This window comes from Pipistrellus hanaki, assembly GCF_964339955.1.
Source record: "Pipistrellus hanaki genome assembly, chromosome: 2".
NCBI lineage: Eukaryota > Metazoa > Chordata > Mammalia > Chiroptera > Vespertilionidae > Pipistrellus > Pipistrellus hanaki.
Window position 1 is genome coordinate 132,208,117 of NC_140504.1, and position 25,362 is coordinate 132,233,478.

The 25,362-nt window shown below is 43.2% G+C and overlaps 1 protein-coding gene and 2 long non-coding RNA genes across 6 annotated transcripts in view; 1 reads left to right on the top strand and 2 right to left on the bottom strand.

Moving 5' to 3' along the window:
- Positions 1-727: 727 nt before the first annotated feature.
- LOC311617172 lies at positions 728-15,999 on the bottom strand. The gene is made up of 3 exons (XR_014794076.1): positions 15,926-15,999; positions 2,027-2,217; positions 728-997 (listed from the first exon to the last, which is right to left on the bottom strand). It is a non-coding gene; the product is annotated as an uncharacterized lncRNA (long non-coding RNA).
- Positions 16,000-19,142: 3,143 nt separating this feature from the next.
- Positions 19,143-25,362, bottom strand: part of LOC311617171 — a 37,804-nt gene continuing 31,584 nt past the window's right edge. For 3 of the 4 annotated variants that reach the window (XR_014794070.1, XR_014794071.1, XR_014794072.1), the window contains one exon: positions 19,143-19,204. This is a non-coding gene — a long non-coding RNA (uncharacterized lncRNA). The remainder of the gene's footprint in view (positions 19,205-25,362) is intronic. The other variant, XR_014794073.1, reaches the window with a different exon arrangement.
- Positions 19,937-20,497, top strand: LOC311617165 (large ribosomal subunit protein eL24-like). The gene is given in 2 exon segments (XM_084873447.1): positions 19,937-20,174; positions 20,180-20,497. Coding segments are annotated over 2 exon segments (468 nt in total). The 5' UTR covers positions 19,937-19,985; the 3' UTR covers positions 20,459-20,497.

Genomic DNA, 25,362 nt, shown 5'->3' on the forward strand with positions numbered 1-25,362 from the left:
TCTGAGCTGTGGAAGAGTGAGGTTAAGGGGAGGCACCTGGTAGCTCATGGCAGGTGGATGCTGATACCCAGGATTCTCTCAGAGATCACATCCACATTCCTTTTCCCATCCCCGGGATGCATACAGAGAGGCACATACCATAGCACTGCCTCTGGGTGTGGATGGTAGATATTCACGTAAATCATTTACTAAATTAGTACTTCTGAGAACCTTCCTCAGATCAATGAACAGAGGGGCTGTGTTGTGAAGGACACAAGACCTTTGCCCTCAAGCCAAGGCCCAAATGCTAGCTCTGTGCTCAGCAGGCTGTGTGGCCTTGCACAGACATAATTCTCCAGTTCTTTGTCTGTGAAATAGGGGAAATCAAACCTAGTCTGCTTGTTGTAGAATTAGAAATAATATGTGTAATTGTTGGATTATTCCTAGGATTAAATTATCCTTAAGAAATAGATATTATAGCTAAAGCTCCTGGCACAGAGCCTAGCATCTGGTATGCATTATGTGAATGCAATTATTGTAGTTACTAATATTATACTCTTATCATTATTATCATATTGGCTAGAATTAATAATGCTCTTGGAAGACTGGAGTATGAAAAGCCACAACCAGTGTGGCCTCAAGTTCAAAGGCTTGGAGAAAGAGCTGACTTGAAAATTAAAACACAAGACATAAAATATAAATTTGGAAATTATGGGGGAAGCCTCAGAAAGCTTAACTGTATTAAAGTTCCACTGAGTCTTCCTTCCCATCTGCTTTTATTTACTAGAATACACAATTTGCCTTTTAGGAATGCAAACAGACATATCAATGGTAATGTTTAATAAACAGTAAGATTATCAGGTTGAGAAGTATGTTTTAGGCCATTGAGTCAGAAGTAGGTAATAAAATGCAGATATTCAACTGTGAATATCAAAGAGCCCAAATTCAGCCTTCTGACTGGCCAGACTTCTCACATTCATATTAATTACTGTTGATCTTGGTTCTTAGCACTGGAGACCTAAGAGGGGAGAAGGAAGAGTGGGGCTCAATGAATATCTCATTCATTCTGCAGAACCCTTAAGCTCCCCCTTCCTCAAGGCTTCCTAACAGGAAATACAACAGCCAGCAGATTTCTTCTTGAAATTATCATGTTTTCTTTGCATTACAAAATCCACAATATTAACTGGTTAATAATCAATCTGCATTATTAACAGGTCAATATGGATTTGTAATCAAAGAAAACACAATTTTAAAAGAAAAATCAAAAGTGCTTTATTCAAAGTAATATTCATTGCTAGTTACACATTTCCCCCATCTTTCAGGTAATTTGTGGGTACTGTCCCAATAGAACTTTTCTTGTTTTGAAGGCAGACCATTCAGAGACCCAATTTTCCACTTCTTCGTACTTTTTTTTCTATTGATTTTTAAAAATCTTTATTGTTCAGATTATTACAGATGTTCCTCCTTTTTCTCCCCATAGCTCCCCTCCACCCCATAGGTTCCTGAGAGGTTTGCAACACATAAGCAAGACACAGAGTCCAGGCGATTTAAAAGAGGGGAGGTTTTAATCTTATGTTCCCGGGTAAAACTCGCTGGTCTGAGGGTGGGCCAGGGAAGTTCCTAGGTACTTCTTTTATAGAGCTGTTTAGTGAGGGAGGGTGGAGGGCATGAGAGGTGTGGAATTCCTGCCTCGGGCCAGAGGTCTAGGAAGGCACCAGTTATCTTTGTCACCATCTACCTTGCTGATGCTTGCATAGGCTCTGGGCTTCCCCCCCCTGCCTGGACCTAACAGTTCCCACCCACTCCAGGCCCTCGCCTCCCCACAGTCCTTGTCCATAGGTGCAAGATCTTTGTCCAATCTCTTTCTGAAACCCCCTCACCCTCTTCACCCAAGAATTGTAGTCCACTCTCTTTCCATGCCCCTGATTCTATTACATTCACCAGTTTATTCTGTTCATCAGATTTTTTATTCATCTGATTTTTAGATCCACTTGTTCATAGATATATATTTGTTGTCACTTTGTTTTTCATAATTTTTTATCTTAACCTTTTTCTTCTTTTTCCTCTTCTTAAAGAATACCCTTCAGCATTTTATATAATACTGGTTTGGTGATGATGAACTCCTTTAGCTTTTTCTTATCTGCGAAGCTCTTTATCTGACCTTCAATTCTAAATGATAGCTTTGCTGGGTAGAGGAATCCAAAGAGAACCACACCAAGACACGTCATAATTAAAATGCTGAGGGCAAAAGACAAAGAGAGAATATTAAAAGCAGCAAGAGAAAAACAGTTACCTACAAGGGAGTACCCATATGATTGTCAGCTGATTTCTCAACAGAAACTATCCAGACCAGAAGGAAGTGGCAAGAAATATTCAAAGTGATGAATATCAAGAACCTACAACCAAAATTACTCTTCATATGTTTTGAAGTGCTGCTCAGAAAGTGTGTAATGGCATACATATCAAATTGAATACATATCAAAACAAATATATGTCAACATATGTGTAACTCCATCTATTGAAAAGAAAAATTTCATTATTAACTGGTACACCTAAGTTTCTTATGTTCAATTAATTAAACAAGAAGGCCATGAGATTAATAAGGCTCTAATGCCATGGCAATCTATGTTAGTAAACCAAAATCTAAGCCTGCAAATGCCTCAAGGATACAAAATCAAAACTTTAAGGATAACCAAAAACAAACAGCCAACTAGGTTTTAAGCTCTAGCCAATCAAATCATTTGTTCTTTGTCTCTGTAAACTTCAATTAATGGAATAGAATTTTATATAAATCTTCCTCCTCTTCTCCACCTCCTGTCCTTACAGAGCTCCTAACCACTTCCAGTTTGATGCTACCCCATTTCAGTTGATTTTTGCTCAAATAAACTCTTCATTTTTTGTTTTTACTGTGCTTCAGTTTATCTTTTAACACTTAACCCTCTGCGGTCCTCAAAGCTAACATCTTCAGATGCAAAGAGGCAATTCTTTAAAGATTATTGATTAAGATAACCTGTTAGAGGCCCTTTGGAAGTGCGATGGTGTCAGGGTTGTCACAGTGACTGGGGAGTGTTGCAAGTATTTAATGAAGGAGCCAGGAATGCTAAATATCCTGCAGAATGCCCCATCTCAAATGTCAACAGGATCCCTGATTGGGTTCCTGTCCTCAAACTGGTGCTCAAGTCTGGATCTGCACAGCATCAGAGCTCTATCTTCATAGACTTTATAAAAAATGGCTGATATCATCATTAGCATCATCCTAAGCAAATATGTGTAGAACCTGTGACCTGGAAGGCAGGGGGCTACCTAATGAAAAATAGTGAAATGTTTTGAAAGTCAAGTGAACTCAATACACAATTCTCAGTCTATTACAATTATATGGGAGGTTCTTATCAAACATAGGAATGCCATATGTCCCTCTCTTTTTCCTCTCTCATTCTAGATAAACAAGGGTTTGCTCCACAAAGTCAGGAAAGACAGAATCCTAACATACGAATTTCCATTTGCAGTTGGAATCAGTGCACAATCTTCTCATATAATGTCCTTTCAAGACTGTAGACTACTCAAAATAATTAAAAGATCCTTGATTTACATAAGAGGTTGACAAGGATGCTCTAGATTAGTATTCCAGTCATATTATTTAGGTAGGCATTTTGTTTTGATTCCAAATTTAGCCTGTACAAAATGACATGAAAGATATTTAATTTTAAGACATTCTGAAATCATTTATAAAAATGAAAACTATTTAATATGGTCAAACTTGCTGAAGGCATTTTGCTCTAAATACCACATTTTTTTTCAACTGCCAAAGAAATTAATGCATTATGAAAGAATAATAGATTTTATGACTTTGGCAGAAGTCTGTATTTTTTTGAAAATTGGTATATATATATATATATATATATATATATATATATATATATATATCTATATCACTGGAGAAACCCAAGCCTCCTGCTTAATCTGTGGCCACAGCCACTTTTGTTGGGATTTATGTATCTTCTATAACTGAAACTTTGTATCCTTGAGTGGAGGCTAAGGCAGGCCAGAAAGCTTGCCTTCCTCCATTGCCAGGGGCAACCCAAGCCTCCTGTTCTCTCCCAGCTCCATGAATGCTGCCATTTTTGTTGGGATTTATTTATATTCTATAATTGAAACTTTGTAGCCTTGAGTGGAGTCCAGGACCAGCCAGGGTGTGCAGGAAGCTTGGCTTTCTCTATTGCCAGGGAAACTCAAGCCCCTTGCTCGCTCCGTGGCTGCAGCCATCTTGGTTGGCTTAATTTGTATACTCACTTCTGATTGGCTGGTAGGCATGGCCTATTGATGTAGCAGAGGTACGGTCAATTTGCATATACTCTTTTATTATATAGGATTTTTATTTCACCTGATACAGAGTGTCACATATAATATAGCCTATTATGTATCTCACATGGAAGTGCTGTTTTCCTACCAACAGACAATGTCCCCAATGACCACTTCTCCCTCCTACTTCCCCAGTTGTCAATTTTTCTGACTCCCTTGCATCCTTTTAATGAGAGAGAGATGGAGAAGGAAGAAGGAAAGAGGGATAGTGGATTTAAATGCAGTTTTAGTATAAAGTGCCTTGTACTATCATTATCAACACTCCCTCCATCACCACCCCCTTCAATCCATAGCAAAATCTGAAACATTTCTGGGGCTAGATGCTTCCTGTGTCCCAAGAATCCACAATTAATAAGTAGTCAATAAGGTTGATAATGATGAACATGACCTCATTCAAATTCTCTTTGATGGTGGGAGCAATAACTTGAATAATACACAACAGAAACCCAACTCAAATTCTAGTAAGCAAAAGCAAATTTATTAGCAAAATAAACTGGAAAGTTCATGCTCCTTTGGACCCTGAGCACTATTGGACCTACGTGTCTAGATACTGTCATTAGGGACCTGTTCTCTCTCTCTTCTACAGCTCTACTTTCCTCTGTATCAGATTCATTCTCAGGGCTTTCCCCAAGTTAGGCAAAGATAACCTCCAGCTCTTCTTATAGTTCTGCACCACCACCAGAAAGAAAGAAAAAGAACCATGGTTCTAGCCAAATTTCAGGAGTTGACTCCCATTTGCTCTGATGGTCATGTGTCTACTCCTAAACCAATCATAGCAATGAATGCTCTAATTGGCTAGTTTTGGCTAGAGCCCTAGAGCTAGTGGTGGGGTCATATCCAAACAATCCATATGGACTGAGGGGGGGGAAAGGATGAGCCCCTAAAAAAGCAATGGTGTTGGTCCTGTTAGAAATAAGGTGAGCCCTCAAATTCAGGTGTCCTGGTAGACACAAAACATACTCAGGAGACAGGCAGAAAGGCAAATATCTTTACTTCTACATAGAAGAGTGTGCACACATGTTCTGGAAGCATGCACACACAGAGCAGGTAGTCTGTTCAGCTTTATAATCTCTGACACACATAACCTGTTCCTTGCTCTTGACTGGAGCTCAGGCACATAGTGATTGGCTAATTCAAAGGGAGAGGTTGGCCATTGCCATTTCAAGATGGCTGCTCCCAGGGGAGCTGTAAGCCATGTGGCCAACATGGTAGCTGTCTAAGCTGTTCTTTGACAGAAAAGATGATTTCTTTATTGTAACAGTCCCAGAAAAAGAGAAATGAATGCTGAGGTGGCCAAAGCAGCAGTTGTTTGCTATAATTCCAAACAATGATACCAACCCTACAGGGTTGTGATAAGAATTAAATTATATGGATTCAAGAAGTTTATAAATCATAAAGCAACTATAGCTAAAAGGATTTTTTATTATTATTAAACATATAATTTTGCTTATCCACACAAAATACATTGATAGATTGCATTGACACTACAACCAAAACTGACAGTCATTTTGTGGCTGTTTGGTCAAGGGAGACTCCAGTGGCAAACAAAGGCATTTTGAGTTTTGTGGAGAGTCTGATGTGGTGAGAAGGACCTTGGCTATGAAGTCATGAATGTAGATTCTTGTCTTAGCTACATCTTTTATCAACCATGTGAACTTGCACATGGCACTCACACACTTTCTTCAACTGTGAAGTGAGGGTAACCACACTTCTTAATACCCCATTCTTGTGAGAGTGAAAATGTGTGCAAAGTGCCCATGGTGCCTAGCTCAGCACAGAGAGTCAATAAATATTCTAATGTTTTCCCCTTTCCCTCTCCCCTGTCTCCAGAACTCATGTTGCTTTATTGCTATTGAAATTTCAATAATTTAAGTCACCTTAATATTGAAATGTGGAAATTGGAAGATACTAGTTTTTATAGAGACAGAGTAACTTAAATTCTTCTTTTTCTTCTTCTTCTTCTTCTTCTTCTTCTTCTTCTTCTTCTTCTTCTTCTTCTTCTTCTTCTTCTTCTTCTTTTGCATTGCCATTTAGACTTTTTCTAAATATCCTACCTGATGGGGGAGGGAGATCTGGAAATAGAATTGGGGACTTTGCCCTAAATATCTGTCAGCCTGGGCTGGTGGTGAACTTTGGTTATTGCCCTCTTAACACACCAATTCAAACAACTTTGATGTTATCAAACAACCTTCCCAAGGTGCAAAAACCACAGCTTAAAGGCAGCCTATGAGTCAGCAGCTTAGTGAAATGTGAGTAGGGATTCCGTCATTGATAAGGAAGGAATGGCTAAATAAACAGCCATCTCAGGGTTAGTTTCGGTGGGTATTTTCTGCCAAATGGTTGAGAAGAGGGAAAAGAGGCATCAAGACTATAAAGGAATCTTTCTTTTAGAAGGAACAAATTCCAGAGGTGCTCCCAAAACATCCTATTGCCCTCAAATTCCTTTTGCTCCAAGAATCCTCCTCTTGGGGAAACATTTACTCACTTTACTTATTCTTACAACTCTCTCTTTCTTTTTTTTTTCTTCCCCAAACTACAGTTATAAAAGCCAGGACTCAGGAAAAGTCTATCTTCCTTCTCTGCCTCCCCATAGTTACAGAACTAGAAGGACCCACCTTAGGAGTCCACATGACCAAAGTGTCCAGAATTGTGCTGGCACAGACAGGGGCATGGTTGGCTCACTGCTCCTTCTGCAGCTGGGGTCCTCTCACCTGGCACTGCACCCTTCTCAATAAGCAAACTGATTGGGCAGAAGGGATAAAAGAGACCTTCCAGGCTCAAGGAAGAGAGAGGGGGAAGCAAAAAGAAGGGGGGCTTAGAAAAAAGATCCAAAAAGAAGAAGAGGAGAGAGGCATAAAGGTTGGCAGAGGGAGACTAGAGCAGATGAAACAGAGACATACAAGGGCAAAGGAAGGGAGACCAGGGAGAGGGAGAAGGGCAGGAGGGAGAATGTCAGAATGCTCAGATGAACGGGGTGGGGTTGCCATGCTATAATTTGTCCTAATTAAGTGCCTTTTATGTGTCAGGTTCTGTTCTAGGTGTTTGGGAGGAAAGTAGTCAAGAAGATAAGTACCCTCCTCAAGAAATTTATATTCTTATGAATGGCTGAAGACAAATAAATTAATATATATATTGAAAGTTGTTACAGAAAAGTAAAGAAAATGGTAGTCTACTGTCAAGTAGAAGCTACTTTCACTCAGAGGGTTCTGGCTCCTACTCTGCAGCGCTATTGTGTTTATGTGAAAGCAAAATGAACCAGACAATTAAGGCTATGTTTTTATTCAGGTTATTGAAATAAAGGGAACGTTCATTAAAGAAGCATGTCTCATTGAAAAGGAAGGGGCCCTGGGACTGAAATAGGCAGATAAACAAGGGAGTCACCCTTGAGTCTTACAGGATCCTTGAAGAAGGATAGAGATGGGGCTTATTTTGAAATATTTGAGGGTGGGTGGTCTTTTGAGATTTATCCTTGTAACACAAAAGAATGGGGGATTTGGAGAAACAGGGAGTAGGGGATTTCTTAAGTATCGCTGTTTTCCAAAAGCATAAGACTTAGGTAAAGTTCAATCTTGTCACTAATATTGTGCCACCTCAATTCTAAAATCTAATTGTGTTCCTTCCCTGTGCTTACTACCTGCACCTCAACTTTTGGAGTTCCTTCAAGCAACAAACAGGACCCTTCATGACCTGACTCCTGCCTGCTCCCAATTGGCTGAAGTGGGAAAGCACAGGGGAACGCACATGTGAGAAGGTCTTCTGAACCAGGCCCACCCATCACCTCTGAACACCTTCCATATGGCCACACTTACCTGCAAGGGAGACTGGTAATGGTAATCCAACTGTGTCCCCAGGAAAAAGGAGAAAGTGGATGTTGGTGGTCACAGCTAGCTGGCTTTGTCTCATGTGCATCTTATGCTGTTCCCTTTCTTGCTGGGAATGTCTTTCTGCCTCCCTCCTGGTTATATGGCTTCTATATGCTGTTCCGAAGTCATTTAAGCATGCATTCCTTTAGGAGTTCTTTCTTGACCAGAGTGTGGGTCAGATACTCACTAATTGCTTCTGTAGTACCCAAAAATCTGTTACAATTCTACTCCCACTATTCTCCAATTGTTTATTTTCTCATCAGTCCCCACACTAGACCTTGGGGTCTCTGACATTAGGAACTGGACCTTTTATCTCTCCATCCTTAATGCCTAGCACCACTGGGTACTGTGTAGGTAGTTGACTGTCTGCTGAATAAATGGATAACTCTGGCTCACTTCTAAATTGCCAGATCCCCAGATGTCCCACAGAGTGATCATTTCAACAACAACAGCAAAACAGAGAGTCCCCCCCAGAAACCTTACAATGAGGTTTGAGTTGAGTCCTGGTAGTCCCAAGAAGACACTGAACATTGTTGATACTAGGATGCAAAGAGGGCTAAGATGCCTTATTTTGAGTTCTGCCCACTAACCATCTTTGAGAGTCCTTGGTAAATAGAACTGTGGCCTCAGCTTCCTGGTAGGTGAGGCCAGAGGTAAGAAGCACCCATGGTGTGAATTGGGCTAAGACTGCAACCAATGGAGAAGAAAGGCAATGGCTGGAATGGACCCTGTTTGCTTAGCATTCAGGTAAGTTAAACAAACAGTAACATAGTGACACACTTAGGTACAGCTTCTCTGATCCATGCATTGCTCCAGGCCAGCCTTGAGTCAGCACCAAAGACAGTAAAATCTTATTAACATGGGAGAGAAAGGCTGAGTCATTTCCATGACTAGCTCCATGGCAGGATTCATCACCAAGCCTGAGAATGATAAAATGGTACCTCTTTTTATTTTAGCTATTGGCTGGAGTCCTACCTTTACAACTTTTGACAAAGGAATTATATGTCTCAAACATCTAAGAATAAATATAATGGAGAGATTACCTCAGGCACATGAGTAACCAGACAGCCATGTGACTGGAACCTACATCCTGAGGGGGACAGAGAAGCTTCCCCAGAGCTCCTCAGGACTTCCTGCCGCAGCCACCATCCTGGGGTATCTACAGCTCTTGGGCCTGCCAGGATCCCCAACCCTTCCAACATTCCTGCTTGTGATCCATTAGAGCCAAGTGGAAAAGAAAAAGAACATAAATTTCTTAACCTTAGATTGACTAGACTTCCATAAGTGGTGAAATTAATGAAATAAAGATGAATCATGCCTTTTGAATCATGTGCTTTTAGGTATGTCCTGGTGATTCTTTTCCTTGTCTGGCTGGTTCTTACCTGAGCCCTTCGGGGGCCATGGGAGGTGTCTGAAAGCACAAGGATAGGCCTCTCAGAAAGGACCAAAAGGATGTCAGGGATACAGTAGCCTCAGGACAGTAATTGCCAATGCCATCTGCACTTTAGCTCTCCTCACAAGAGGGGGGAACTGCTGAGTCCTCTCTCCCATGGAGTCATAGGCGTGCGCATCCATTCTGCAGGAGCATCAAGCTGCTCAGGGGATGACAATGATAATTACATTAGCTAACATTTATTAAATCATAAATGTACTAGGGCTAAGTTAGGGAATTTGCATGCAGTATCTTGTTTCAATCTCTCAATCCTATGAATTATATACTAAATACAACCATCATTTTATGGGGGAAACACACTGGTGGGGAAGGTGCTAAAAACTGAGCTCCAAAATGATTCAGACTAAGAAAACACACCTAGAGCTCCTGCAAAGATGTGCTAGTGAATTTCATCATCAATACTAGTTGTGCCCTGAGGAGCCAGTGCAGGCTCTTCAAATTTATTTCAAACTTAGTACTTATCACACACACCCCACTTTAATCAAAGCTGCCATCATCTCTCATCTCAACTAAAAGAATAGCTAATATTAGTTAAGCTCTTCTTGGGTGCCAGGCAGTGTCCTAAGCACTTTCCATGTGTTCAATGATTTAGCCCAACGAGGTAGGAATCATGATCAAGACCACTGCCTTGCACATCTCCAAGGGTTACCATTCACACTGTGTTCACTGGGCTCCAAGGGGTGATTCCACCTAGATCTGCACAAGGTGGTAGCCCTTACTATCACCATTTCCATTTTACAAATAAGGAAACTGAGGCATAGAGAAGTTAGCTTGCCCATGCTCATTTTGCTCATAAATGGCAGAATTATGCTTCAAGCCTGAGCAGTCTGGCTCTAGAGATTTAACCTCACCATCCCTTTATTAACACCCTAATTGCCATCTATGCTTCTGCTCTTGCCCTTTTACATTCTCCAGTAGCCAGAGTGATTCTTTTTAAAGAAACATAAATGCTATCATTGACTCAAAACCCTCCAATAGCCTCCCGTCACCCCTAAAATACAATCTGAACAAGTCCCTGTGTGACCTGGCACCTGCGCATGCCTCTAGCTGTATTTCTAACAGCCCTCTCCCCACTCACTCTGCTGCAGCCACACTGGCCTTTTGTTTCCCTAAGGTCATAACAAGTTATTCTACTACAGGACCTCTTCACGTGCCCTTTCTTTTGCCTCTGCCACATATTTTGCCCAGATCCTTTTGTGGGTTTACTCCTTACTTCATTCAGGACTCTGCTCAAATACCATCTGCTCCAGAGAGACTTCCTTGATCTTTTCACATAAAATAGCTTCAGACACTCACATGCTATTCTATAAAGCATTACCCTCCTTTGTCTTTCTTCACAGCACTTAACAGAACTGGACATTATACCATAGATTTATTCCTCTGATTCGTTATTCTTCAATTTTAAACAGGAATTTTGTCATCCTTAACACTGGCCTTGAGAAGATCCTAGCACATAGTTGGAGCTCAATAAATATTAGTGGATTAGGAACCAAGATTATGTATCCCAAAGTTGCTGCTGTTTCTACTGCAGGAGAGGTTGACTTATTGACACGAAGAAGTAAGTCAACCAATGGTCTTAGGCTCTATAGCAATGGTTCTCAATCTCCTGTCGTGACCCACAGGTTGAGAACCACCAGCAGGGTCGCCTAAGACCATCGGAAAACACAGATATTTACATTATGTTTCATAACAGTAGCAAAATTACAGTTATGAAGTAGCAACGAAAATAATTTTATGGTTGGGGTCACCACAACATGAGGAACTGTATTAGAAAGGTAGAGAACTGGGAAGAACCAAGATGGCGGCCTAGATAAGCGCCTAGACTGCCACCTCGCACAACAATTTCAAAATAACAACTAGGGGACAGGAATGCTGGCTAAGCGGGAGATCTGAGGCTGGAAAGAAGGAGGGTGGCTCATGGATCAGATCAGATTGGATTGGGAGCCCCAAAGCGCTGAGGTAGGAAGAAGCTCGCCAGAGAGAAAGGGCAGCTGAGTGCCAGGCTAGTGGGAGGGAAAAGGAAGTCCCTGACTGCATTGAACCCCAGTTCCGCCTGCACTGAACTCCAGTCCCGGCTGAAACCCCCGAAGCCCCGTGGACACAGGCTCAAACAGGTGGAGTAAGGCACCCAGAGACTCAGAGGCTGGAAAACTCAGGGGAGCCGCAGCACGCCAGTGAGTGAGCACAGAGAGACCAAAGAACCGGGAGCTGCAGCCCACGAGCAGCGAGCGAGCAAGTGTGCGCAGAGAGGCCTGACCAGATTGGGAGACATGGGAGAGCCAGGAGCTGCAGTGCGTGAGTGAGTATGCGCAGAGAGGTCTGACCACTGCAGCCTCTCCATAGTGGAAGGAGTCCAAAGCTCCTAACTGCACTGAACCCTCAACTCTGACTGCACTGAGCATCTGTGGAAGGCAGAGGTCGGAGGAAGGGGCACGGGAGCAGGACTGATGGGAGGCCAGGACTGGCAGCTCAGCCCTGAAACTCCGCCCTATCCAAGCTGCACTCAGAGGCTTTTGCAATTTTGTAAATCTGATTCTATAAAACTGTCTCCAATACAGAAGGTATCCTGGTGTAGACACAGCTGATACTCGCATCCAATAGGATTGGAGGTCAATTCCTCCCAGAGATACCAACAACGGTTGAGACTTAACTACAGAAAGGCTGTACATGCAGCACAACTGGGGAGGCTGACCCACCAGACCATATAGGACACCAAGCACACAAAGCCACCCTACTAACTCAGGGAAGCAGAGAAAATGCCAAGATAAGGAAAGAGATCTCAAACAAAAGAAATGGAGGAGAAGAAAAGACAGGATATAGAGTTCAAAACCACGGTTATAAGGTTTTTCAAGAATTTCCTAGAAAAGGCTGATAAATTTAACAAGATCGAGGATATGAAAAAAGACCAACTAGAAATTAAACATACACTAACGGAAAGAAAAAAATATTATACAGAGACCCAACAGCAGGCTAGAGGAACCCAAGAATCAAGTCAAAGATTTGAAATACAAAGAGGCAAAGGATACTTCTCTGGAGAAACAAGAGGAGAAGAGAATTCAGAAAGTTGAAGATAGTATAAGAAGCCTCTGGGACAACTTCAAACGTACCAACATCAGAATTATGGGGATGCTAGAAGAAGAGACAGAGCAAGATACTGAAAACCTATTTGAAGAAATAATGACCAAAAATTTCCCCCACCTGTTGAAAGAAATAGACTTACAAGTCTAGGAAGCACACAGAACCCCAAACAAAAGAAATCCAAAGTGGACCACATCAAGACACATCATACAATAATTAAAATGCCAAGGGCAAAAGACAAAGAGAGAATCTTACAAGCAGCAAGAAAAAAAAACAGTTAGTTACCTATAAGGAAGCACCCATATGACTATCAGCTGATTTCTCAACATAAACTATGCAGGCCAGACAGGAGTGGCAAGAAATATTCAAAGTGATGAATAGCAAGAACCTACAACCAAGATTACTCTACCCAGCAAAGTTATTATTCAGAATTGAAGATCAGATAAAGAGATTCACAGATAAAAAAAGAAAAAGAAAAGAAAAAAGAAAAAAAAAAAAAAGCTAAAGGAATTCACCAGTATCAAATGAAATGCTGAAAGATATTCTTTAAGAAGAGGAAGAAGAAGAAAGATAAAAATTATGATCAACAAATACATATATATCAACAAGTGAATCTAAAAATTAAGTGAATTAAAAATCTAAGGAACAGAATAAACTGGTGAATATAATAGAATCAGGGTCAAAGAAAGGGAGTGGATTGATAATTATCAGGCGGAATGGGTGTGAGGGGTGAGGAAGAGACTGGACTAAAATCATACACCTATGGATGAGGACAATGTGGGGGGAGGGGTAAGGACAAAGGGTGGGGTGGGAACCAGGTGGAAGGGATCTATGGGGGTAAAAAGGAGAAACAATTGTAATAATCTGAGCAATAAAGATTTATTTTTAAAAAAGGAAAGAAAGAAAGAAAGAAAGAAAGGAAGGAAGGAAGGAAGGAAGGAAGGAAGGAAGGAAGGAAGGAAGAAAGAAAGAAAGAAAGAAAGAAAGAAAGAAAGAAAGAACGAACCACTGATCTAGGCCATTTAATTTGCTGTTTACTTGTTTTCCTATAGCTTCAAGATGAAATGTTTATTTCTAGCATCCTCTATTCCTTCAACTAAACTTTTAGAATCCCCCCCTCCCATGGTTTACATTAATTGACTCAGTTCACTGGACACCTGTGTATTTCCTCTATCAATTGTTTCATCAGTTTTTATGGAGGAGGAGCCTGGGTTTTCCAAATTGATTAAATATCTGCCTAACAGGAATTTAAATTCTGATCTTCTGACTTCATATTACAAGGAAGCAAGAGTAATGAAAGCAACCTAAGCAAACTCAGCTCTCCCTGGGTGGAGACCTCTAACGCCTGCACCAGGCCTGGGCACCACACTTTACAGTCTATAAAACATCCTCAGTCTCTTGCCCACACAACAGTACAGGGGCACTAATGGCTAACAGTAGCACTACTGGATCACAGTCACTGGGCCCACCGAGGCGTGTCAAACAGTCATGCTCTGATAGCCCTGGGAGCAATGCAGAGTTCAGAATGATCCCGAAAGTGGCTTTCATAATGGCATTCTAAGTCAGCCAGTCAAATGGAATCTGATACTTACTACACTCTTGTTTCAGAAAACAGTGACTACACAAGACATTTGGGAAATTTTCCTATCAAAATATTTAAACCAGCATTGAGTTCCCAAAGAATTCAACTTAAATACTTGAATATTTTATTTCTCTGAAATGTCTTGGTCCCTGATTATGCCAGCTAAATGGGGTGTTACCATATACATCTCATATCTCAAACCTAAGTTCCAGACAATGCTTGTTTAAAATATCAGTTCAAATTTGCCACTTTAAACAATGAGAAAATTTGTTAACTTTCCACAAGCCGGAAAGTGTTCCGTTCTATGAAAATGAAGGAGGGAAATGTCTTACCCAGCACAATGCTTGTTTAAAGTATCAGTTTGAGGTTGCCACTTTAAACAATGAAAACAATTTATAAACTTTCCATACCCAGAAAGTGTTCCATTCTATAAAAATGAAGGGGAAAATGTCTTACCCAGAGAGACTCCAAAATTCTCAAATAGTTGGCAATAAATGAAATATTGATATGACCTTTGGCTTCATAGGCTCAAAGCACCATTCTACTCTTGTTTTGTCTCCATGCACCATATTTTCAGTGAATGCCAAAGAATTAAACATATTTTCTGGAGTAAAATAAAGCCTATTTCCAAGACTTAGGGCTCCTCCTGAGGCAGGATAGTAAGAAGATAAGAAAATTCCTTGGCAAGTGCAATGGGGAAACAGACAGAAAGCTACACAAACTAGCCTATCCAAGCAATATGCAGCCAGATAGGGAAGATCACCGCCCTAGTGATAACACCTAGGCTGTAGCTGTATTTTGGCTGCAAGCCCAGAAAAGCAGCAAAACCAGGTGGGTGACACCAGGACCTGCTGTAATGACTAATGACCCCCTGCCTTGGTGCTGGCCAGTCAGTGGAAACCACACCCTGAGAGCTCACACCTGGAAAAGTTGGTGAATATTCTATTAATACCTGTCCTAAAATCTCTCCTAAACTCCCAGTCTTTAAATACCCTCAAAACAAAGGACCCCGCTTGTGCTGTCCTTCCAGGGAGCATACCTGCGCCTTATCTTCTCCCTCTTCTTCCCCCAAAGGGGTGCATTTCATAAACTCTAAGGGACCCCATGAGACTTGCAACTACTAGGGGAACAATGGGCAGCAGCGGCTGGTCCTAAGACAACACCCTGAACCAGTCCCCATGGCCCCCTTTTCTCTGATTTCCCAATGAGCCAAAGCTTCTTTTATGCGAAGCCCTTCTTTATTTCACTTTCCCCAGCTTTAATAAGTGTACCCTCAAAATCACCTGGACTCATGTTGTAAAATTTTTCCTGCACAAAGTCAAGAACCCACACACTGCTGGCAGGTCCTAGGCAAACCACTCAGGGACAGGTCCCTTTCCAGTAACATTCAGAGGATTAAACACTTTCTAAACGACAGGAGAAATTCTACTGACTAGCCTGCTATCAGACCCCAGAACACTCTAGGTGAAAATGGCAGGCGAGATGAGGGATTGGGTGTCTGTCACACAGGTCGCCGTCCCTCCCTCCCTTCCTCCTTCCTTCCAGGAGAGACCAACTTTCCAGACACCTAAGCCCAAGCAGAGGAAGCTCTTGCCTCCCTTGGCCACTCACCTGCTCAGAGAGACTGTATCTTTACACATCACTTGAGCCTTCTCCCCTCTGGTGACCTTGGTCATTGTCAAACTATTTGGAAGAGAACAGAACAGTGTTCATTCCCCACTTTGAGATTTAAAAAAAAAAAAAAAAAAAAAAAAATTTCCATAAGGATTTGTCATCACTAAACTAAAAAATGTTTCCACATGGAAATTGAAAATGCCTCCAAGCCCTCTCTATTGGTGACTTCTATTGGTCTTTGGCCTCTTGGAGAATGTCTGCTGTTTAATACTATTAAAAGAAAATGGGCCAGAAAGGGAAACACATTGTGTCATCTCTCATCAAAACCTTGTGATGACTCCTAGCTTCCTCCATAACAAAGCCCTATTGTACTATGTAAAGTCTGCTGCAAGCTAGTCCCTGCCTGCCTGTCCAGTTTTTACTTTCACCTCACCCTACCACACCCTGAGCCTACTTTCCTCACCATCTTCCTAAAGTCCAATGGTTCTACTCTGTTTCCCCGAAAATAAGACAGTGTCTTATATTAATTTTTGCTCCCAAAGATGCACTAGGTCTTATTTTCAGGGGATGTCTTATTTTTCCATGAAGAAGAATACGGTACACATTTATTGTTAAATGAAAATAAAGAAAATTTATTACCTGTATACAGTACGGCAGTACAGTAGTTGTCAACACAAACCAGACAAACTGAATCCTACACTATCAAGAATTTACTCATTTATTCAATGACAATCATGTCATCATCTTCTGGAACATCATCATAACAATCCAATTCCTGAATTTCCTGGTGAATTTCTTGTGACTCCATTTCTTTCAGAATCAGTGGACCAAATCTCTCATGTTTAGCCTAGTGGGGGCCTTATTTTTGGGGGGATGCCTTATATTTCACACAGAAGGAAACCTGTAAGTAGGTCTTATTTTCGGAGGATATCTTATTTTCCAGGAAACATGGTAAATTCATTCTTTTTCCTTATTGGGGTGCACTTTGACCATCTTCCCAGTTATTTTAATTACTATTCTAACTAATCTTCAAAGTCAAACTCAAATGCTTTCTCTTCACTGAACATTGTCCCCAACCCCCTACCCTGATCTCTCATGTCACTTTCTCTCTCCAAGGGTCTTCCCTTTTGTTATCTGTGTACATGTCTGTGCTCCTGGAGAATGGAACCCTGCTCACTCCCCTCTGCACCCCCCAGGGCCTGCCCAGAGTCTTGCAGTGGGTAGAAGCACACTACGCATTAGCACAAGTAGAATGGGACCATGAGTCTACCATTCTCAAAGAGAATCCAGGGGACAGGAAGCTGAAGGGGAAGAAAAATCGCTCTACCTTTTATCCCTTTCAACACTGACGTTGGCACTTTTCCTCAGTGTCCACTGGCCGAAGTGAGGTAGCAGTGAAGATTCCAGTGACTAGCTAAGGCCATGGGACTCCTGGCAAAGCAAGTGTAATTTCAGTAAAGCGGGTAGGACATGCTGGAGCCATTTTCCATACCGCAGGGCAGATATGCTAAGTGTCCATCTCCCACCCACCTCCATGTCCTTACTGCTTCTTCCCTCTGGTATGGCCAGTACCTTCTGCAGACAGGATTCAATTGGAAAACTTGGGGCAAGTTATTTAACGTCCATGGCAGAAATTATTTAGCACAAAATCCATTCTTTTCTCCTTTGGTAACAGAAGCTCTGTTTTTTAAATGGCCACCCAGAATAAGGACTGCATCTCCCAACCTTCCTTGTGTGAGAATAAGTTTTGGTCAATGAGTTGTAAGTGAAAGTGATGTGTGTGAAATTTCCAGGAAGCATCCCAAAAGCAGAAGGAGGCTCCCTTTTTTGCCTCCTTCTTACTGTCTGTAATGCAGAGGGGGTGGCTGCAGCTTAAGCAGCTGTCTTGGACCATGAAGTAGAAGCTAATGCTGAGGGTTGTCAGAGCAATTAGATAGAAGGAGCTGGGATCCTGACACTATGTAATATCTTATAAATTCTGGATTTTTCTATCTTCCAACTTCTTTCAGATGTGAGAGAAATGTTCTTCTGTACTATTTAAGACACTATTGCTTTGGGGTTTTTTGCAATATGCATCAAAATCTAAACCAAGTGAGGATAACATTTCTGAGCCTTCATTTCTTTCTATAAAAACTACCAATGTGTTGCCCAGCTGGAGTGGCTCAGTTGGTTGAGCATCATCCTGTGCACAGAGAGGATGCTGTTCAATTCCTGGTCAATGCACATATGTGGGTTGCAGGTTCAATCCCTGGTTGGGTCACATATAGAAGGCAGCCAAACAATGTTTCTCTCTCACGTCGATGTTTCTCTCCATTCCTCTCTCTAGCATGTCCTTGGGGGAGGATTAAAATAAAATACACACACCAAATAAAACTACAAACTGTCATAGAGCTATTGTTATTCTTGATCTTCCTCGCCTCTTTGAGAATAAAAGAGCTAAGAGGGTGGGAGGAGAGAGGATTCTTTGAGGAGGCTTTGTTTGGAGGATGCTGAGCTATGTGTCATCCCTTCCCTTCCCTGAAGTAGGGTAGTGATGCCCCCTCATCCTCCAAAGAACATCATATGCTACCCTTGTAATTGATGATCAGCATCTGGCCCCTGTCTGGGGGGATCAAAGGACTAACCGCCTGTTTTGGAAGCTGAGCCAGGAGACTGCTGCTATGGCAAGGTTGGACACACTCCAAGTTTGTTGAGGTGAGAGTTGTAAAGTGTAAGGAGAGACATTTCATGGAGGTCATCCAGGGATCTTGGCCTAAGGGCTTCTTAGAAGACAGACCTCAGCAGTGAGAAGATGGAAGTAAATGTCCAGGAGCTGAAGCAGTGCCAGTAACCCCTCATATAGAGATGCCCTGACTTGGGAACAAGGGCACTGCTAGGGAGAGCTGTCTGGAGGGGAACCTATAAATTGCTCAGGGAAGCATCCAAGAGAAGGACAACCAGTTTTAGATGACCAGCATGTCCTGCAAGGTGAGACCAGCTTATTGAAGTGAGACTTTTCCTCAAGTGGAGAGAAGTCAACAAGACCACCACCCAGTTCTCCATGCTGCCTCCAGCCCACAGGGGACCCGCTGGGGAAGGAGACAGCATCTGACACCTTATCAGGTTGAGGGTTTTGATGGTTCTCGTGGAGTGGACATGCTCATTGCTGAATGAATCAGTACTCACTGCTTAAAATACTCTAGGATTGTCCCTTACCTCAAAATAAGCAAAATCTTCTTGGGGCTTGCTGGAGTTCTTGTCCAGGGGTAGGAAGGATCACCCAGAGTAAATGGAACACTGAAGAACACAAACAAAGATGCGTTTTGATTACCCTATGAGTCTGCTGTGCAGCACGCAGGTAATTCTTGTTTATATATTGGTGGTCACACAAATACAGCTGCCCACCAGAGGCCCGTCCTCCCTCAGGAGGGCCCTCAATGTCCTGTCAGAGGGAGTCACTCTGAGTTGAGTTGACATGAGGAATGCGCCTGCTCAGTGGAGGGAGTAGATCCTCCATGAGGGAACATGATTCTGTGTTGATTTTTCCATTGGACCAAGTCCATTCCAATTCCCTGAGTAGTCCAGCAAGCAACCTCTACAGCAGGTAGTGGCTGGGCCCAGGCTACTTGAAAAGTAGATGTGGGACAATCGTCCTGAAGCCTCTGATATAATAATCCTGATGTCATTAAGGGCTGTAGCTTAATGCCTGTGGAGTTTTAAAGTGCACCCCTGAGTCCCTCATGTCAAACTCAGGAGAGCTTTTCCTCTCGGAGCTCAGCTCCTGCCTCCTGACCATCTGGGGTAATAGAGATGGAACTCTGCTTCTGAGCTGCCTTCAAGGAAGGAGCATGGAAAGGAATCGCTGTCCTTCCCAAGTTCCTTGCCTTGATTGCTAACTGCCCAAGTCTTTATGGCATTCTTCCATCTGGACCTGCCTCCATCTGTGGCCACCCCGCCAGGCAGCCCCTGGGACTTATCTGGCCGGGTGTGCATACCACATTTGTTTATCTTATCTGAAATAAGGCACTTTTAAAAATTACAAAAGTTAGATCCTTCCTGCTCCCCGGCAGCCGCAGCCATGAAGGTCGAGCTGTGCAGCTTCAGTGGCTACAAGATCTACCCCGGACACGGGAGGAGCTATGCCAGGACCGATGGGAAGGTTTTCCAGTTTCTTAATGCAAAATGCGAGTCGGCATTCCTTTCCAAGAGGAATCCTCGGCAGATAAACTGGACTGTGCTCTACAGAAGGAAGCACAAAAAGGGGCAGTCAGAGAAATTCAGAAAAAAAGAACCCGCCGTGCAGTCAAATTCCAGAGGGCCATCACTGGTGCATCTCTTGCTAACATAATGGCCAAGAGGAACCAGAAGCCTGAAGTTAGGAAAGCTCAGAGAGAGCAAGCTATTAGGGCTGCCAAGGAAGCAAAAAGGGCTAAGCAGGCATCTAAAAAGACAGCAATGGCTGCTGCTAAGGCTCCCACAAAGGCAGCACCTAAGCAAAAGATTGTGAAGCCTGTGAAGGTTTCTGCTCCCTGTGTTGGTGGAAAACGCTAAGTTGGTAGATAAGATTCTTAAATAAAGACCTGACTATAACTAAAAAAATAAATAAATAAATAAATAAAAATTACAAAAGTTAAAATATAGAGAAATCAACTAAAAGAAAATATCTACACATGGAGGGAGCTACAGAGCACAAGGTTATTATTCTGGAATAGCCAGCCTCTAGCTGCACATGGCTGCACTGCTGACATAGCTTCACTTCAGTGGCTCCTGTGGGACCACACCCCAAACTCAGTTTTTATTCCAGAAAGATATAATTTGAGGGGATATAAAGGAGTCCAGCCAAGTCCCAGTTTGGACAATAGAGTAGTTTGGGAGATTATGGGAATGCATACTCTTCTAGGAGGGCAATACTAAAGGAAAGACCCTGACCGAGACATCCCATCCACAGGCACTAGTCTCGAAATTCCTCTTCTCCCACAATAGCTTTTAAGTGACTACATTCATTCATTCCACAAACATCTCCTGAGCGAATCCTGCATGTCAGGGCCTGGGGTAGGCTCTGTGTATTTGGAAATAATTTTCAGCTCTGCCCTTGAGGAGCTCAGAGTCTAAAGGGCACGACAGTCAAATACAGAGAAGGTCTGAGAGAGAATGTGGCCGTTGCCCCCTCCCCCAGAAGCAGACTCTGAGACAGAGCCCAGCATGCAGGGTGCCCTTGGGACCATCAGGGGAAGGGACGGGTGGAAGTAGGATGGACAGAGGGAGGTGTGGAGCTGCAGTGTGGGCCTGGTGATGGCCTCAGCAGCACACAGGGAGTTCAGGTGCTGGAAAGGCCCTTCAGAGTGAGGTGAGATAATGTCACATGCTGCACTGGCCAATCACTGGTGTGGACCATCAGAAGGGGGCATGATTTGGGCACCAGGGGCAAATCCTGGGCACTGGACAGCACCCCAGCAGCTGGGACAAGTCCTTCGATTAGGGGATCTGGGTGGTGTGTTGCAGTGGCCACCACACCACCCAGGGTGCCCTGAGAGCAGGGAGGGGAACGAGGAACTGTAGGGATGAATCACCAAGGAAGTGTCTGGGAGGATGAGATCAGTTTGGGGGCAGGAAGTTGATTTGAACTCAGTGCCTGTGGGGTACTGTCACCTGGTAGACTGGAGAGAGTGTGCTTTGGTGGGAAAGGGAGGAGGTGAGAGAATGTAATTCTCTCCTTACCATCACAAAGGCCTGGCTTCATCCCCTCTATGTGAAGCCGGAAGCTTCAGCTTATCCCATAAACACCCAAGGAGTATAACTACGTGGATAAACAGTAAACTGCTGTGGCCAGAAAGAAATCGAATCATGATGGGCTGGTGAGCAACTCAATGAAGTTTTAATCAGCAAATATTTAGTCTATGAATAAACACCAGTACCTGCAGACTGGCTGCCGCACTTCCTTCCCCATCGGTGAGGCAGAAGTCTGGCGCCACAGTGGATGCAGGGGACGGGCCAGCGCATTAGACCAGCCAGAGCCTGGCACCCAGGCTGACTGAGTTTCTCATTTTCTGTAATCTTAGGCCAGTCACTCCCCTCTGAGCTTCAAGTCCAATGTCTACAAAGCAGAGTTCTCCCAGGCTGCTGAGGCTTAATGAACTAATGTGCATAAATCCCTGCTGTGCATGGTGGGCCCTGGGTTGCAGGAAGTGATCCACCTGTTTTAAGGCTACGGCTGATCTCTCACTGTCATGAAAGACACCATTCCCACTAGAACAAGCCCAAGGTTAGGCAAGTCCAAGGTCACTGTTATGTGTTCAGTTTATTCAGACAAAGCTGTGACTGTCCATGAGCAAGGACTGAAAAACAAGTGGCCTTCTCCCTTCTCTTCTTGCTTGTCCTGGACTGAGGGGGGGTGGGGGAGTGTAGAGATGGTTGCTTAGTGACTTGACCATGTTGAGTCATCTGCAAGCCTTCAGGTCCAGGGTCCCTCTCCCACCAGAAAAGGGGCACCAGCACATGTGGTAGCCAGGGCTCTTGTCTGTGGGGAGACTTGGATGCTCATTCCTAAAGAGGTTTTTACTCTGAAGTAAACTGGAGACATTCCTCTGACGGGAATTACCCCAGATGAAAGAAGATCCATGAGATGTGGGGGTAGGAGTCCACAGAGCAGCAACTTAGGGTTCCTGCCCAATCTTTTCATAGAGCAAATTATTCCGGAACAGGGGCAGGATGTCCAAAGAGAAGCCACACAAATGGGCTCTGTTTCTTGCTTGGCAGGGAGAGCATGGGACTTCTTTTTCTCTTCTTAAGTCTGTAAGTCCCAGCCACTGTGCTGCCCCAGAACAGGGAACTGGCTCCTGGGCCTCTCAGAAGTGGGGTGAGAGTGATAAGACAGAGCTCCCCGAATTAGCATGACACCTGCAGTGACCCGTGAGTTAGGAATTACTGTTGCCATTGAGCTGGCCTCCTAAAGCTGTCCGGTCCCCTTCACTCTGAAGAGGAGACAAACCGTCTGTCCCTTCATCCCACAGCCTGGATTCTAATTGCTTTTGCAGTGAGGGCTCAACAGTCAGATTTTCCTTAAGAATGAAAGGAATGAGCTGCAATGTTTTCAGAAAGGGATTTCCTCATAAGTAGCCTCAAGGTAGAAAAGAATGAGAGAAGCAGACCTAATCAGATCAGCCTGGCATTTAAATTCAATCACAGTGCAAGTTTACAATTAGATAATGCTTTCTCAGAGTAACTAACAAGAAACCAACTTGCAGTGAACTTCTAACCAACTTGCAGTGAGCAAAAACACCATCAAGCATTTGATTGTGCAACACAACCCCGTGTGGAAGACAGAGAGGTGAAAGCACACTGGGAGGTCCATGAGTCCTGGCAGTTGCTCCCCAGCAGGGACAGGCACCTGTGCTCCTCCTACCCAGGAGATACTCACATCCATCCCTCTGGGACCGTCCCTGAGAGGTACTAGTCTAATCACTCAGCACTGGAACTGCCCTGAAGCTCACTGCTTGAGCCTTTTTTTATTTTTAATGGCCAACAGCCCGATATACAAAATCAAAGACTAGTCTGTGTCCCAGGATGATGGGGCTTTTCTAGTTTCTGTCTCCTACGGTGGGGAAATCCCAAACACCTTCTTGTTGAAATCCCTCCTCCTCTTCTTGCACATCCCAGGGGGGAAGTCATAGGACCAAAGATGTTTCTCTCTCCATTTATCAGCCAGGAAAGCCCTATTTACAGACAGCTAAGGGGACTGGAATTGAGGGGGTGGGTGTAATTATTCAGCCCCATAATTTAGAGGCATATCAATTGGAGGCATGGAATATTTGTAGGGTCACTGATGAGTTAGCAAGCCCTACTAGCACCCAGGATACTAATATGAATAATCTGAGGTTTCCCCAACGCTGGCTCAATCCCTGGGTGGAAGGGAGGGAAGGGAGAATGCAGGCATCTGCTCTGACTCCTCTGGTTTCAGGGTGTCAGAAATAGATATGTATTCAGGTCAAATAGAAAGAATAGATGTTTATTATCAGGAGTTCAGAGAACCCAGGAAAAGAAACAGAATACTCAGGAAATGTCCTTAGTTACTGTTTGCTGCTTGTTCTCCCTTCTGTCATGTTCTTTCTCTCTGCACCGGCTTATGTTAGCCTCCTGTCCTGTGCTTACTTTGGGTTTTCTCTCCTGCCCACCCTTCATTTTGAGCCAAGACCACGGACCCTGCGTGGTTCTCGCTTCATCTTCTGAACCCCTTTTGCGTTCAGCTTCTGGAGCTAACTCATTCTATTGTTATTTTTAGTTGAAAATCCTGGGTGAGCTCATCATTTTGAGCTCATTTTATATCGAGGTTGCTGGACAGACTATACATGACCCCGGGGTCAACGGCCCATCCCAGGCCATTTCCTGTGGCTGGATGAGGTCTTGCGGAAAGAGGGAGAGAAAGAGGATCCTGTCTGGTAAAGGCAGACCCTTCAGCAGAAGTACCTGAGGATATTGTGTTTAATGTTGGTGATCCTTTGGTTCTGGCTGAACCGTTTTTAGCAATCTGTATTGGATAGACAAGCATCCCAAGAATTTACTTCATTTTGTATAAACTGTGCTTCACATTTATGGGACAGACACAGAAACTGTGAAGTGCTTTCAGTATTCAGTGAATTGCAAGTCTTCATGAAAGACCAAGCCTAAGCAGGGTGTTAGTTTGGGGGGAGAGGAGAGGGACTGAGAGTCCCAACCATCTGGTTGCTTTCGTTGGAAGCCAGCTAGCTCCTCCCCAACGCTACACCCCCACTGTGGTTATCTAGGGGCTTTCCTAAAGTCATCCCGCTAACATAAACTCAGACGTGGCGAAAGGGGGTTTGTTATGAATAACAACAACAACAAAAAAAGCCATTTCACATTTATCACTTTAAAGCTATTTCAGAATTAGAGGACCCAAAACAAATATTACAACAAAAGATACCTCTATTGCTCTATTCAGTTAAGAAATTATAAGGGATTTGTGCTGTGAGCCAAACTGTGGACAAACACCAATATGTGGACAAATATCATGAATCATACATCACAACAGCATACACTACTTAGCAGAAGAGAGAGAGATCAGTAAACTGAGTTCCTGATACCACTGAGACCACCGGGCATGAGAAGGAGATAGTGAGGGAGGAGCTGCTTCTGTCCGGGGAGGCTGGGAGCCAGCAGGTCCACTGCCTCCAAAAGGCAACTCCTCCTGACATGGAAGCACCTTTCATTTAGGAGTGGCTCCTATCTATTATTCTTTGTTGCTGTTTTTATTATTTAATATCATCAGTAGCAACTTTTAAAACATTCATAACTAATTGGTAGAACAGCCCTGCCATTTTCCACAGCCAGAGTTACTAACCCTGTTTTGCAGATTTGGAAACTGAGGCTCAGAGAGAATAAGGGTTTGTCTGAGAGAGGAACAAAGTTTTCCTTGACTTTCTCAGGTTCCTGGCTGCATC